This window comes from Scyliorhinus torazame, chromosome 11 (assembly GCF_047496885.1).
Source record: "Scyliorhinus torazame isolate Kashiwa2021f chromosome 11, sScyTor2.1, whole genome shotgun sequence".
Taxonomy (NCBI): Eukaryota; Metazoa; Chordata; class Chondrichthyes; order Carcharhiniformes; family Scyliorhinidae; genus Scyliorhinus; species Scyliorhinus torazame.
This window is the reverse complement of record NC_092717.1, coordinates 9,920,818-9,935,634: the sequence shown is the minus strand read 5'-3', so window position 1 is coordinate 9,935,634 and position 14,817 is coordinate 9,920,818. Positions and strand designations below refer to the sequence as shown.

The 14,817-nt window shown below is 48.2% G+C and overlaps 1 protein-coding gene across 5 annotated transcripts in view; it reads left to right on the top strand.

Moving 5' to 3' along the window:
- The window catches only part of LOC140385106 (ATPase family AAA domain-containing protein 2-like), an 82,071-nt gene that overhangs the window by 53,255 nt on the left and 13,999 nt on the right, over window positions 1-14,817 (top strand). For all 5 annotated transcript variants that reach the window (XM_072466930.1, XM_072466929.1, XM_072466931.1 and 2 more), the window contains 4 exons: window positions 1,129-1,314; window positions 1,700-1,835; window positions 8,306-8,502; window positions 9,443-9,602. In XM_072466930.1, the coding sequence (XP_072323031.1) occupies window positions 1,129-1,314; window positions 1,700-1,835; window positions 8,306-8,502; window positions 9,443-9,602 (679 nt within the window). The remainder of the gene's footprint in view (window positions 1-1,128; window positions 1,315-1,699; window positions 1,836-8,305; window positions 8,503-9,442; window positions 9,603-14,817) is intronic.

Here is a 14,817-nt window from a genome sequence, read left to right as displayed (position 1 = left end):
GTTCCTCTTTTAAAATATGTTTTATTTACCGTGCCTATTTAAAGAAATGATGGAAAGGCTAACAATTCACATGGACGGCAAACTTGTGAAGAAGTGTTGCGGGAGAAAAAACTACACACGGGATGTTTTCGGGTACAAAACATGGATTAAGATTTTGACTTAATATTATCCACATTTACTCAATTGCTGCTCCGAGTAAGGAACAAGGTTTGACTATCTGCTGAACAGGTGTAGCATTTGACAATAAAGGCACTTTGGATGAAAGCTCAACTCCTTGCGTTCCACTAATGCATCTGGTTGAGGATATTGGATTTCTCGCTAGCAGTACAGTTATAGACTCCCTACAGTGCAAAAGGAGGCTATTTGACCATCCAAGTCTGCACCGACCCTTTGATCAGCACTCTACCCATGTCCACTTCCCCCGTCCTATCCCTGTAACTCCATTATCTAACCTGCATATCCCTGGACACTAAGGGGCAATTTACCATGGCCAATTCACCTACTCCCGTACATCTTTGGACTGTGGGAGGAAATCTACGCAGACGTGAGGAGAACGTACAGACTCCATACAGACAGTGACATGGCTGGAATTGAACCGGGGTCCTTGTCACTGTGCCACCAGATAAATAGAAAGCTATTTTTAAGTAGAGATCAGATAATATCCCTAAGGAAAATGCCACTGTTCTGATTTAGCCATAATATCTTAACACCTACCTAGTATGTTTGGCAGAGAGCTGATGAAGGATGGTCTCACCACTACAGTTTAATGTTTTGTATAAGTTGAATTAGGAAGGCCAGAAATGAGTCCGTTGCTTTGCTCGCTGTCTGGCAGAACTGGAAAGTTAATTGGAAAACTGCATCAAATAAGTTTCAATGAATGGCATTTTGAGATGCTGGCTATCCAGGTAAAGAAAACAAAGATTCAAATGAGTTTTATTACAGCCCTGAAAGAATCCAAGTATGATCTGCTGGAGCATTACTGCTCACTGGGAATATGGAAAGGCTATCTTGTTTGTCGATGATGGGTGTAATTTTTTTTTATTGCAATAATGAAAATACATTTTTAGATTTGAGGTGATTGTAAGGAATGTTATGTATAATGTTTTTACACTATCTTGATCCTTTTAGCTGTTCAAAGAAGCTCGACGAACAGCTCCAAGCGTACTGTATATTCCTCACATTGATCAATGGTGGGAATCAGTTGGAGACACCTTGAGAGCCACATTCATTACATTACTTCAAGACATTCCCACATTTACCCCAATCTTGCTACTTGCAACATGTGATGTTCTGCAGAGTGAGCTGGCAGAGGAGGTGAATTTTCATATTAAAATATACAGGATATCAGTTATATAAACTACTTTGTTTTGTCTGATCTAGATTGTGATATTTATTTCGGGGTTAATTCTGATGGTTTGAATCTAGTTGTTTTGTTTTTAATAATCTGAATATTGCAAGAAAATACATTTCCCAGAAACATTGATTAGATCTTGTCAAATAAATGCATAAAGACAAGTAAGGAGTTTGCTTAGAAGGATGTGACAAAATCTTTGCATTAAGTCACGTTAATGAATATCACTTTTGTAGATTAACCATACCTCTGAACCTCGACTGTTTCAGCCTTCTAAAATGTGTCCAACCAATTTTTATTCTTGGTTCTAATTTTTCATCTTTTAAGTTCATTTTTGGTCTTTTTAAGGTAAAAAAGATGTTTGTTTGCCATTACGGAGAAGTTTTCAACGTTGAACTTCCTAGTCATGAAGAACGAAAGAAATTCTTTGAAGACCTTATATTGAAACAGGCTGCAAAACCCCCGCCGTCCAAGAGAAAACCGGGTAAGGCTTAATATTGCTGAAGTGGAATAATTACACTGAGCCAATACTGAGATAATTAGTAACAGAAAAATATCTTGTAGATACTATTCCCAGTTTTTATGTTTCAGCTTTTGAAAAAAAACCTTTTTAAGCTTGAAAATTGAAAGCATTAAGTTTACAATGTGTGGCATTCTTTCAAAATGCTTCCCAGTTATAGAGTCATGGATGTTTACACCATGGAAACAGGCCCTTTGGCCCAGCTTGTCCATGCCGCCCAGTTTCTGTCATTAAGCTAGTCCCACTTGCCTGCATTTGGCCCATATCCCTTTATACCCACCCTGCCCATGTAACTAACGGTTTTTTAAAGGAAGAAATTGTACCTGCCTCTACCACGGCCTCTGGCAGCTCATTCCAGATGCTCACCACCCTCTGTGAATAAATTTCCCCTCTGGTCTCTTTTGTATCTCTCACCTCAAACCTATGCCCTCTAGTTCTAGACTCCTACCTTTGGGAAAAGAGGTTGATGATCTACCATATCTAGGCCCCTCATTATTTTATAGACCTCTATAAATCACTCCTGAGCCACCTACGCTTTAACGGAAAATGTCCCAGCCTCTCCTTATAGCTCAGACTACCAAGTCCTGGTAGCATCCTCGTAAATCTCTTCTGCGCTCTTTCTAGTTTAACAATATCCTTCCTATGATAGGGTGACCAGAACTGAACGCCGTATTCCATGTGTCGTCTTACTAATTTCTTGTACAATTTTTTTTTTAAAACAATTTTTATTAAGGTTTTCATAAAATATCAGTAACAAAATGAAAAGGGAACCCAACAGGGTTAAGTACAAAACACAGTCCAAAAAAACAACCCTCCATACCCCCCTCCCCCTGTACATAAATAATAAATTTACATTAACACCCCGACTTAACACAATAAATATATACACCCCCTCAGATCCCCCGGTGTAAATAACAAAACCAGAAATAAAGTAAAGTAAACCCCCCCCCCCTCCCGCCCAAGTTGCTGCTGCCATTGACCAATGTCTACCGTTCTGCCAGGAAGTCTAAGAACAGTTGTCACCGCCTAAAGAGCCCTTGTACCGACCCTCTCAAGGCGAATTTCACCCTCTCCAACTTAATAAACCCCGCCATATCGTTGATCCAGGATTCCATGCTTGGGGGGCCTCGCATCCTTCCACTGAAGAAGAATCTTCCACCGAATACTGGCTCTTTTGCCTCCTGTGCTCCCGGCTCCTCTGCCACCCCAAATATTGCGAGCCCCCAGCCCGGCTTGACCCTGGAACCTACCACCCTCGACACCGTCCTCGCTACACCCCTCCAAAATTCCTCCAGCGCTGGGCATGCCCAGAACATATGGGTGTGGTTTGCTGGGCTCCCTGTGCACCTAACACACCTGTCCTCACCCCCAAAGAACTGGCTTATCCTTGGCCCGGTCATGTGTGCCCTGTGCAGCACCTTAAACTGTATGAGGCTGAGCCTCGAGCACGATGAGGAAGAGTTCACCCTCCCTAGGGCATCTGCCCACGTCCCTTCCTCAATCTCCTCTCCCAACTCCTCCCACTTACCTTTCACCTCCACCACCGAGGCCGCCTCCTCCTCCTGCATCACCTGGTAAGTTTCCCAGATCTTCCCCACTCCCACCCACCGCCCCGAGAGCACCCTGTCCTGTACTGTGCGTGGCAGCAGCCGCAGGAATTCCACCGCCTGGCAAACGCCCTTACCTGCAAGTACCTGAAGGTGTTCCCCGGGGGGAGCCCATACTTCTCCTCCAGCTTACCCAGGCATGCGAACTTCCCGTCCACTAACAGGTCTCCCAACCTTCCTATCCCTGCCCTGTGCCATCCCAAAAACCCTCCATCTGTTCTCCCTGGGACGAACCGGTGGTTCCCCCGGTTTGGGGTCCACACCGTGCCGCCTGCACTGCCCCCAGATTTTGAGGGCAGCCGCCACTACCGGGCTCGTGGTATACCTCCTTGGAGGGGACGACAGTGGCGCCGTTGCCAGCGCCCCCAGACTCGTACCCACACAAGATGCCGTCTCCAGCCTCTTCCATGCAGCCCCCTCCATCACCCACTTGCGCACCATCGTCGCATTGGCGTCCCAGTAGTACCCACAGAGGTTGGGCAGCGCCAGCCCCCTATCTCTACTCCGCTCCAGGAACACCCTTCTCACCCTCTGAATCCCTCGCGTCCACACAAACTCCATTATACTCCTGTTGACCAGCCTAAAAAAGGCCTTCGGGATAAACACGGGGAGGCACTGGAACAGGAACAAAAACCTTGGGAGCACCGTCATTTTGACTGACTGCACCCTACCCGCCAAGGACAGCGGCAGTGCGTCCCACCTCTTGAACTCCTCCTCCATTTGCTCCACCAGCCTTGTGAAATTAAGCCTATGGTCCAGAAAGCGGCCCATCCCTCCCTCCTCCAGTGGGGGCTCGGACCGATACAATTCCTCATAAAAGTCCCTGAAGACCCCATTGATACCAATCCCACTCCGCACCGCACTCCGTTCCCTGTCCTTAACTCCCCCGATCTCCCTAGCTGCGTCCCGCTTCCGAAGCTGATGCGCCAGTATCCGGCTTGCCTTTTCCCCATACTCGTAAATCGCCCACTGGGCCTTCCTGGTGGTCACCAGGTCGAATTCGGCCTGGAGGCTGCGCCTCTTCCTCAACAGTCCTTCCTCAGGCACCTCCGCATACCTCCTGTCTACCCTCACCATCTCCCCCACCAGCCTCTCCCTCTGCTCCCTCCTCTCCTTGTGGGCCCTAATGGAGACCAGCTCTCACCTAACCACCGCCTTCAGCGCCTCCCATACCATCCCCACTCGGACCTCACCGTTATCGTTGGCCTCCAGGTACCTCTCTATGCTTCCTCGGACCCCCTCACTCACCACCTCCAAGCGCCACAACGGGCGCTGGTCCCTCTCCTCCCCCAGCTCTAAGTCCACCCAATGCGGGGTGTGATCCGAAATGGCTATCGCCGAGTACTCTGTATCCTTTACTCTCGCTATCAGCGCCCTGCTCAGAATAAAAAAGTCGATCCGGGAATAAGCCTTATGGACTTGACAAGAATGAAAATTCCTTAGCCCCGGCCTTGCAAATCTCCAAGGGTCCACCCCTCCCATCTGGTCCATAAACCCCCTCAGCACCTTTGCCGCCGCCGGCCGATCCGTGCTAGACCTGGAGCGATCCAGTGCCGGATCCAACGCTGTGTTAAAGTCTCTCTTTCTCTCCCCCCCCCCCCCCCCCAATTATCAGGCCCCCCACTTCCAAGCCTGGGATCCGGCCCAACATGCGCCGCATAAAACCCGCATCGTCCCAGTTCGAGGCATACACATTGACCAGTACCACCCTCTCTCCCTGCAGCTTACCACTTACCATTACGTACCTACCGCCATTGTCTGCCACAATGCTCGACGCCTCGATTGACATCTTCTTTCCCACCAAGATCGCCGCCCCTCTATTTTTGGCATCCAGCCCCGAATGAAACACCTGACCTACCCATCCTTTCCTCAATCTTACCTGGTCTGCCACCTTCAGGTGTATCTCCTGGAGCATAACCACATCCGCCGTCAGCCCCTTCAGGTGCGCGAACACGCGGGCCCGCTTGACCGGCCCGTTCAGTCCCCTTACGTTCCAGGTTATCAGCCGGATCAGGGGGCTACCCTTCCCCGCCAACTAGCCATAACCTGTCCTCGGCCAGTCACGCGCCCGCGCCCCCCCCCCCCCCCCCACTCGCTCCAGCTCCCCCTTGACCATAGCAGCAGCAACTCGATCCCCCCCACCCCCCGGCTAGGACCCATCCGAGATGATTTACTCCCCACATGGTCTAAAAATTAGAGCCAGACTTTTCAAGAGTGAAGTTGGGAAACATTTGCACACACAAGAGGGCGGCAGAAGTTCGGAACTCTCTTCTCCAAACGGCAATTGGTGCAAGATCAATTGTTAATTTTATATCTGAGATTGATGGGATTTTGTTAGCTAGAGGTAACCAGGGTTTTGGGGGGGAAAAGGAGGGCATGTGGAATTAGTTTGCAGATCAGCTGTGCTCTCACTGAACGATGGAACAGACGGAATGAAAATGAAAATCGCTTATTGTCACAAGTAGGCTTCAAATGAAGTTACTGTGAAAAGCCCCTAGTCGCCACATTCCGGCGCCTGTTCGGGGAGGCTGTTACGGGAATCGAACCGTGCTGCTGGCCTGCCTTGGTCTGCTTTCGCTGGTTTTGAAAGCAGACCAAGGCAGACCAGCAGCACAGTTCGATTGCCGTAACAGCCTCCCCGAACAGGCGCCGGAATGTGGCGACTAGGGGCTTTTCTCAGTAACTTCATTTGAAGCCTACTTGTGACAATAAGCGATTTTCATTGCACATGCGCAAGTCAGCTGACCCCGGCCACTCCCGCTTCACCTTCGACTCCTCCCATTGTGTGACACACCCTCCTCTTCCATTCCCCATCCGCAAGCTCTCCACCTCCCCCTTCCATCCCAAGCGCGGGAAACAACCCTCGCTTCCCGGCCCCGTCCCCTCCAGTCTTCAGCGCGGGAAAAAGCCTGCGCTTTCCACCTACCCGGCCCCGCCATCTCTGACGCAGCTCCTTTTACAGGCCCAGTCTCCTCACCCCCGACTCGGGCCTCCCCCGCGGAGCCCCATCTCACTGCCGGCCATCCACCCCTGTTCCATTTGCTTTCCCGCCTCCAAGAGCCCCCCCGACCAACCCAACCAAAACAGTGCCCAACCCGCCCTAACCACCCTCACCGAACCAGAAAGAAAAAGAAAGAAGAAAAAAAACAAGAGCAAAGGACCCCCCTCAAAAACTAACATATCAACCGCAATCCCCAAACGCCAATCCCGACCCTCAATCTGTGTCCAACTTCTCGGCCTGAACAAAGGGCCACGCCTCCTCCGGATACTCGAAATAATGGTGCTGGTCCTTGCAGGTGACCCACAGTCGGCCGGCTGCAACATGCCAAACTTCACCCCCTTCCTGTGCACCACCGCCTTCGTTCGATTGTACCCGGCCCCCCTCTTCGCCACCTCCGCACTCCAGTCCTGATATATTCGAACCTCCGCGTTCTCCCACCTGCTGCTCCTCTCCTTCTTGGCCCACCTGAGCGCACACTCTCAATCAGCGAACTGATGAAACCGCACCAGCACCGCCGGGGGAGGCTCGATAGCCTTGGGCCTCCTCGCCAGCACTCTATGGGCCCCTTCCAGCTCCAGGGGCTCCTGGAAGGACCCCGCTCCCATCAGCGAGTTCAACATGGTGACCACATAGGCCCCCACGTCCGGCCCCTCCGGGAGGCCCAGAATCCGCAAATTCTTCCGCCTCGACCGATTCTCTATCTCCTCGAGCCGCTGCTGCCATTTCTTGTGGAGCGCCTTGTGCACCTTTACCGGCAGGCCTAAGATATCGTCCTCGTTGTCGGAGATCTTTTGTCGGGCCTCGCGGATCGCCACCCCCTGGGCCGTCTGTGTCTCCAGCAGCTTATCGATAGAAGCCTTCATCGATTCAAGTAGGTCCGCTTTAATCTCCCTAAAGCAGCGCTGGATAACCTCCTGTTGCTCCTGCGCCCACTGCATCCATGCTGCCTGGTCCCCGCCCGCCGCCATTTTGTTGTTCTTCCCTCGCACCTTCTTCGGGTCCACCACCACTTTTTTAGTCGCCCCGCTCCTGGTAAAAGCAATATACTGTCGGGAACTATTGTACTCTCCTTCCCACAGCGGGAAACATCAAAAAAATGCCATTGGGGGCCCTGAAAAGAGCCCAAAAGTCTGTTTTTTGCGGGAGCTGCCGAATGTGCGACTTAGCTCTGCATAGCCGCAACCGGAAGTCCGTCTTGTACAACTTCAACAAGACGTCCCAACTCCTGTAATCAATATTTTGAACAATAAAACCTAGCATGCTGAGTGCCTTCTTCACCACCCTGTCCACCTGCGACTCCACCTTCAAGGAGCTATGAACCTGTACCCCTAGATCTCTGTTTGTAACTCTCCCCAACTCCCTACCATTAACGGAGTAGGTCCTCCCCTGATTTGATCTACCAAAATGCATCACCTCACATTTATCCAAATTAAACTCTATCTGCCATTCATTGACCCAATTGGTCAAGATCCTGTTGCAATCGTATATAACCTTCTTCACTATCCACTATGCCACCAATCTTGGTGTCATCTGCAAACCTACTAACCATGCCTCCTACATTCTCATCCAAATCATTAATATATATAACAAATAACAGTGGACCCAGCACCAACCCCTGAGGCACATCGCAAACAACCCTCCACAACCACCCTTTGGCTTCGGTTGCCAAGCCAATTTTGTATCCGATTGATTACCTCATCCTGGATTCTGTGAGATTTGACCTTTTGCAACAGCCTATCATGCGATACCCTGTCAAAGGTATTGCATTTTAAAAATTTATTTTTAACTACTGCGTGAATATCAAGTAAATTTAAAATCATTCCTAGTCCTTCAGGCTTTGGAAGTCCTTCCAGTAGCACCACCACTAGAACCACAACGTCTTTCTAAGGATGAGGTGAAACGATTAGAAGAGGAGGAGGAATGCACCCTACGGGAGCTGAGACTTTTCCTCCGGGATGTGACTCACAGGCTGGCAAATGACAAGCGTTTCAGAGCATTCACAAAGCCTGTTGATTTTGAGGAGGTAGAAATTGTTGAACTTTTGAAGCATGTTGGCTCATGATATTGGTGAAACATTAATTGTGACTTTTTATAGTTCAGAAACTCATCCATATCCTTGTTGCATTGCTAATGGAATTTAAGGTGAGGTAAAGCATTTACGTTTAAAAACAGAAGGAACTTGCATTCATGAAATGCTTTTCTCATCCGAGAGACATCCCAATAGGTTGAAGTTAGAAATCAAGAGGCACAGTGACTACATAGTGGGCAGGAAGTAGAGAAAGAATGGCAGGTTGCCAGAGTGGGCCTGATGAAGGAAATGGCCCGGATTGTAGATATTAATGTGAATGATGATCATTATATTACATGGTCTGTGTGGGTAAAGGGAAACTAGAGAGAATGAATAGAAAGTTAGAGGGAGTAGAATTGGGGAAAGGGTGTATAGAATGGACATGTGGAGGGAGAATAAGTGACAGACATTCTTAGGAAAATTTGATTAAAATAAATTAGTTTGTTTCATCTTGAACAATGGAAATAAGTAGTATAGTTACAAATATTCCAAGCAGAAAACACAAATGGCCAGTTACAATTTTGTCCAGTGTGTCTTGAGCCCAATAACTTTCAAGATCTGCTTGTTAAATGAATTGGACATTCTGAATTCTCCCTCCGTGTACCCAAACAGGCGCCAGAATGTGGTGACTTGGGGTTTTTCACAGTAACTTCATTGCACTATTAATGTAAGCCTACTTGTGACAAAGATTATTATTATTATAAAGAAGCTGAGAATAAATTACGATGAATCGGATATTGTATTCCAAGCGGGTCTAGTTCTGTTTATCAGCCCTTGGATTTTATTCAGCTGCATCTAAAATATGCATCTAGAATTAAATAGCATAAACATTTTGCATACCATTACAATATTTCTTCTAATGTACGACTAGCAAAAGTAACCCCCTTTCTGTTAGGTTCCAGATTACTGCGCTGTTATCGAACAACCAATGGACCTTTCAACTATGATGTCAAACATTGACCTGCACAGATATATGACTGTAAAGACATATCTTCAAGACATCGAATTAATCTGCAATAATGCGCTGGAGTACAATCCTGATAGAGATCCTTCAGGTGAGAAACAAACAAATATTTTTATTCAGTTTTTAAAAATTATACATAAATACGAACAATAACAAGTCCAATAACAAAAATTAATCCCCCCTTCCTCCGTCTTTCCCCATTCCTTTAGCAGCTAACGGTGATCAAATCTTGAAAGTGTAAAATGAATGTCTGGCATCTCCGGTAGAACCCATCAATTGAGCCCTTCGTGGTGTACTTAAATATTTGAGATATAAAACTTCCATAACATCTCCAAGCCATATTGAGGCACTGGGTGGGGAAGATGATCTCCACCTCATTAGCATCAGCCTACGAGCAATTAGTGGGGTGAAGGAGAGAAACGCAACCCCAGTTCGTGTTTGAAGCTTCAGCAAGTCTGATAACCTAAATGACAGATTCAATTTGATTTATAGAATGGCCGACATGGTACTGAAGAAAGAGACCCAAAATTTCACAGTTTAGGACACAGCCAGAACTAATGTACGTGATTGACCGGGCCAATTCCACACTGTTCGCGCTCACCTTTCACTTCCACAAACATTCTACGCATCTTGGATTTGGTCAACTGGGCTCTTGTATTAATCCTAATCTTGCACCGATTTTTTTAAAATAAAAAAAAAGAACAGTACAGCAGAGGAACAGGCCCTTTGACCCTCTAAGCCTGCGCCGATCATGTCTACCTAAACTAAAAACGTCTACATTTCATGGTCCGTAGTCCCCTATTCCCATCCTATTCATGTATTCGTTAAGATGTCCCTTAAGCATCGCTATTATATCTACTTCCACCAACTACCCTGGCAGCGTGTTCCAGGCACTCACCACACTGTTTAAAAACAAAAACTTGCCTCACACTGTAAACCTATATCCCCTAGTAATTGACTTTTCAACACGACAAAAAAGTGTCTGACTATCCACTCTGTCCATGCCACTCATGATTTCGTAAACCAGCAGCACGGTGGTTAGCACTGTTGCTTCACTGCTCCAGGGTCCCAGGTTTGATTCCCGGCTTGGGTCACTGTCTGTGGAGTTGGCACGTTCTCCCCGTGTCTGCGTGGGTTTCCTGTCCGGGTGCTTGGTTTCCTCCCACAAGTCTCGGAAGCCGTGCTGTTAGGTAATTTGGACATTCTGAATTCTCCCTCCGTGTTCACGAACGGGCGTGGAATGTGGCGACTAGGGGATTTTCACAGTAACTTCCAACTTGTGACAATAAAGGTTATTATCTTATCAGGTCGTTCCTCAATCTCCATTGTTCAGTGAAAACAATCCAAATTTATCCAACCAATATGATGTCGCGTTTATCCTTCATAGAAGGGCGGCAAGGTGTCTTGGTAGTTAGCACTGCTGCCTCATGGTGCCAAAGACCCGTGTCACTGTCTGTGTGGAGTTTGCACATTCTCCTCGTGGGTTTCACCCCAACAAAAAGATGTGCAGGGCAAGTGGATTGGCCATGCTAATTTGACCCTTTAATTGGAGGGCACTATGGCAAATGTTAACACACTTTCCTGATCTCCGCTGAGCAAAGAACTTGGCATGGACTATGAACGGAATATGGAAAGTGCTGATTGCCACAGTGATCCATTTTGTATAGTCATTGGAGAGTATCTGCTTAACCTCTAAATTTAATAGAATTTACAGTGCAGAAGGAGGCCATTTGGCCCATTGAGTCTGCACCGGCTCATGGAAAGAGCACCCAACTTAAGCCCACATCTCCACCCTATCCCAGTAACCCCACCTAACTTTTTGGATACTAAGGGGCAATTTAGCATAGCCAATCCACCTAACCTGCACATCTTTGGACTGTGGGAGGAAACCGGAGCACCCGGAGGAACCACGCGCACACGGGGAGAACGTGCCGAATCCGCACAGACAGTGACCCAAGCCTGGAATCAAACCTGGGACCCAGGAGCTGTGAAGCCATAATGCTGACCACTATGCTACCGTGCTGCCCGAAATTAATTCTCTAAATTTCTACATATCTACCTGGATCAAGGCAATTTTATACTATGCTACCCTGGATAGTGGAATGCAATCCTACGCGCAAGTGACTAAAAGGTTTCAGTTCTGTGTAGTGAAAAGAAATTACAATTAGTTCCTGCAACCAGCTGCCCAGATTATGGTAAATAGCAGTTTCTTCGTACATTGAAAGTAATGTTGCTGTTTTCCATTATAGAGAAAACTGGCACAACTCTGGAATGCAATCCCTAAACCGCCATGAAGATTCTAGCATTTGACATTCATTTGCTGTGAGCCAGTGACTGATTATGTAACTAAACAGAATTAACTGCATTGTTCTAGTTTAAAAGAGACTATCATCTTCATAATAATAAACTACATTTAAAATGTGTCTCTGATATACAGAAAGCATCAAAGTGCCTCGGGTGTAGTCATAAATAGGCATGAACAGATTTTAGGAGGACTGGCCAAAAACCTGGTAAAAGAGCTGGATTTTAAAGAGAGTTGCGAGGGAAATGGAGAGTTAGGGTGCAAATTCCAGAGGTAAGGACGTAAGCTGCTGAAGGCACAGGCACCAGTGAAGGAGGATTAGGTGGAGATGCATGATGGAGCATTCTCAGAGGTGACATAGCTGAAGACGAAGAAAGGCGAGCTACTTAGATGCAAGAATGAAGAGAAATTTATCTGGGAACCATGAAAGCCAGAGTAATAGGTAAATGGGACTTCGTGCAGAACAAGGTACAACCACAGAGTTCTGAAGGCCTGAGAATAAAAGGTTGATCTGGAATATGGATGAGGGCTTCAGCAACACTTCCAACAATGTCCACGTCTCTAATATTATTTTTTTAAACGACTTGAGGCACAGAATGGTGTATTCTATGCAGCCCATGTCCATGTATTTCAATTTCTGGGATAAGATCCTGAGTAATTATTTAACATGACACTATTCCAAAATACAAACCATAATCTGCTGTGATCTTCTACTCCTGTGCAACTGTTCTGTAAAGAGATTTTTTTTAAAACCTTGTTTCTATTTTTTTTTACATTTGATTTGTAACAATGTTGTTAGATCAGTGTTTAAACATGCATCCCGTACCGGCCTCCCCGAACAGGTGCCGGAATGTGGCGACTAGGGGCTTTTCACAGTAACTTCATTGAAGCCTACTTGTGACAATCAATTATCATTATTAAGATCAAGAGATCCTCACTTCCGGGTGCGGCAATGACCAGCTAAGTCGCACGTTTCGGCAGCTCCCGGTGGAACGGACTTTTGGGCTCTTAATAAGAGCCCCAACTGCAATTTTAACGGCTAGAAGCACTGTGCGGTAAACCAGAAGGGAATCCCCCCTGGAAACGGATGGAAAAAGAAGAGGGAAGTGGCCAGATTGCAGTGGATCCTTTGGAGCAGCGGCAAGGAAGGCAAGCAAGAACCAAGATGGCGACGGAAGGTGGCAGTTTAACATGGGGCCCTGAACAACAAGAGTTTTTGAAATGTTGCGTGGAAGAACTTAAAAAGGAAATGAAGAAGGAGCTGTTGGCCCCGATATTACAGGCGATCGAAGGGCTAAAGGAGGAGCAAAAGACCCAGGAGCGGGAGCTTCGGGTCGTGAAGGCAAAGGCTGCCGAGAACGAGGACGATATAAAGGGCCTGGTGGTGAAGACGGAAATGCATGAGGCACACCATAAACGATGTGTGGAAAGACTGGAGGTGCTGGAGAATAACGCGAGGAGGAATAATTTAAGGATTCTTGGTCTTCCTGAAGGTGCAGCAGGAGCAGACGTCGGGGCATATGTGAGCACGATGCTGCACTCGTTAATGGGAGCGGAGGCCCCGGCGGGTCCGCTGGAGGTGGAGGGAGCATACCGAGTGATGGCGCGAGGACCGAGAGCAGGAGAAATTCCTAGAGCCATAGTGGTGAGATTCCTCCGTTTTAAGGACAGAGAGATGGTCCTTAGATGGGCAAAGAAAACTCGGAGCAGTAAGTGGGAGAACGCGGTGATCCGCGTATATCAAGACTGGAGTGCGGAGGTGGCGAGAAGGAGGGCGAGCTTTAATCGGGCCAAGGCGGTGCTTCACAAAAAGAAGATAAAATTTGGAATGCTGCAACCGGCAAGACTGTGGGTCACATATCAAGGGAGGCACCACTACTTTGAGACGGCGGATGAGGCGTGGACTTTTATTGTGGAAGAAAAACTGGAATAAGCGGGTTATTAAAAAAGAACGTTTGAAACAAAGGGTGGGGCGAGTATGGGGGGGGGGGGGAAAGGGGGGGAAAGATGAGTTTTATGTTATTAATCCTGCGATGCGGTAACTTTTCTCTCTTCCACAGGTGGTGGTGGAGGGAGGAAGGGAGGTGGAGGAGATGGGGCGTTGGCCATGGGGGGCGGGGCCAAAAGGGAAGCGCGGGCTTTGTTCCCGCGCTATGATAATCATGGTGGGAATAGGGAAGCAGGAAGGAGGGGGCGTCGCACGGTGCGAGCCGAAGTCACGGGGGGAAGCCGAGGTCGGCCAGAGTTTGCTGACTTCTGGGAGCAACATGGGGGGTGTAACTACGCTAGTGGGGGATCTAGCAGGGGGGGTGGGAGGGGGGAGTTACTGGGTTGCTGCTGCTGGGGAGAGGGGGGAGCCGGAATGGGGTGGGGTGGGCGGGGGGGGCACCGCCTGGGGGGGACACAGCTGCGTGGGAACCGGGTGAGGAGCTGGAAAAAGGGGATGGCTAATCGACGAGGGGGGGGGGGTAAAAAGCCCCCCAACCCGGTTGATCACGTGGAATGTGAGAGGGCTGAACAGGCCGATAAAGAGGGCACGAGTACTCGCACACCTTAGGAAACTTAAGGCAGACGTGGTTATGTTACGAGAGACGCACTTGAAACTTATAGACCAGGTTAGACTACGCAAAGGATGGGTGGGGCAGGTGTTTCATTCGGGGCTAGATGCGAAAAACAGGGGGGTGGCTATACTAGTGGGGAAGCGGGTTATGTTTGAGGCAAAGACCATAGTGGCGGATAGCGGGGGCAGATACGTGATGGTGAATGGCAAATTACAGGGGGAGGCGGTGGTCTTGGTAAACATATATGCCCCGAACTGGGATGATGCCAATTTTATGAGGCGCATGCTAGAACGCATCCCGGACCTAGAGGTGGGAAAGCTGGTAATGGGGGGAGATTTTAATACGGTGCTGGAGCCAGGGCTGGACAGGTCGAGGTCCAGGACTGGAAGGAGGCCGGCTGCAGCCAAGGTGCTTAAAGATTTTATGGAGCAGATGGGAGGAGT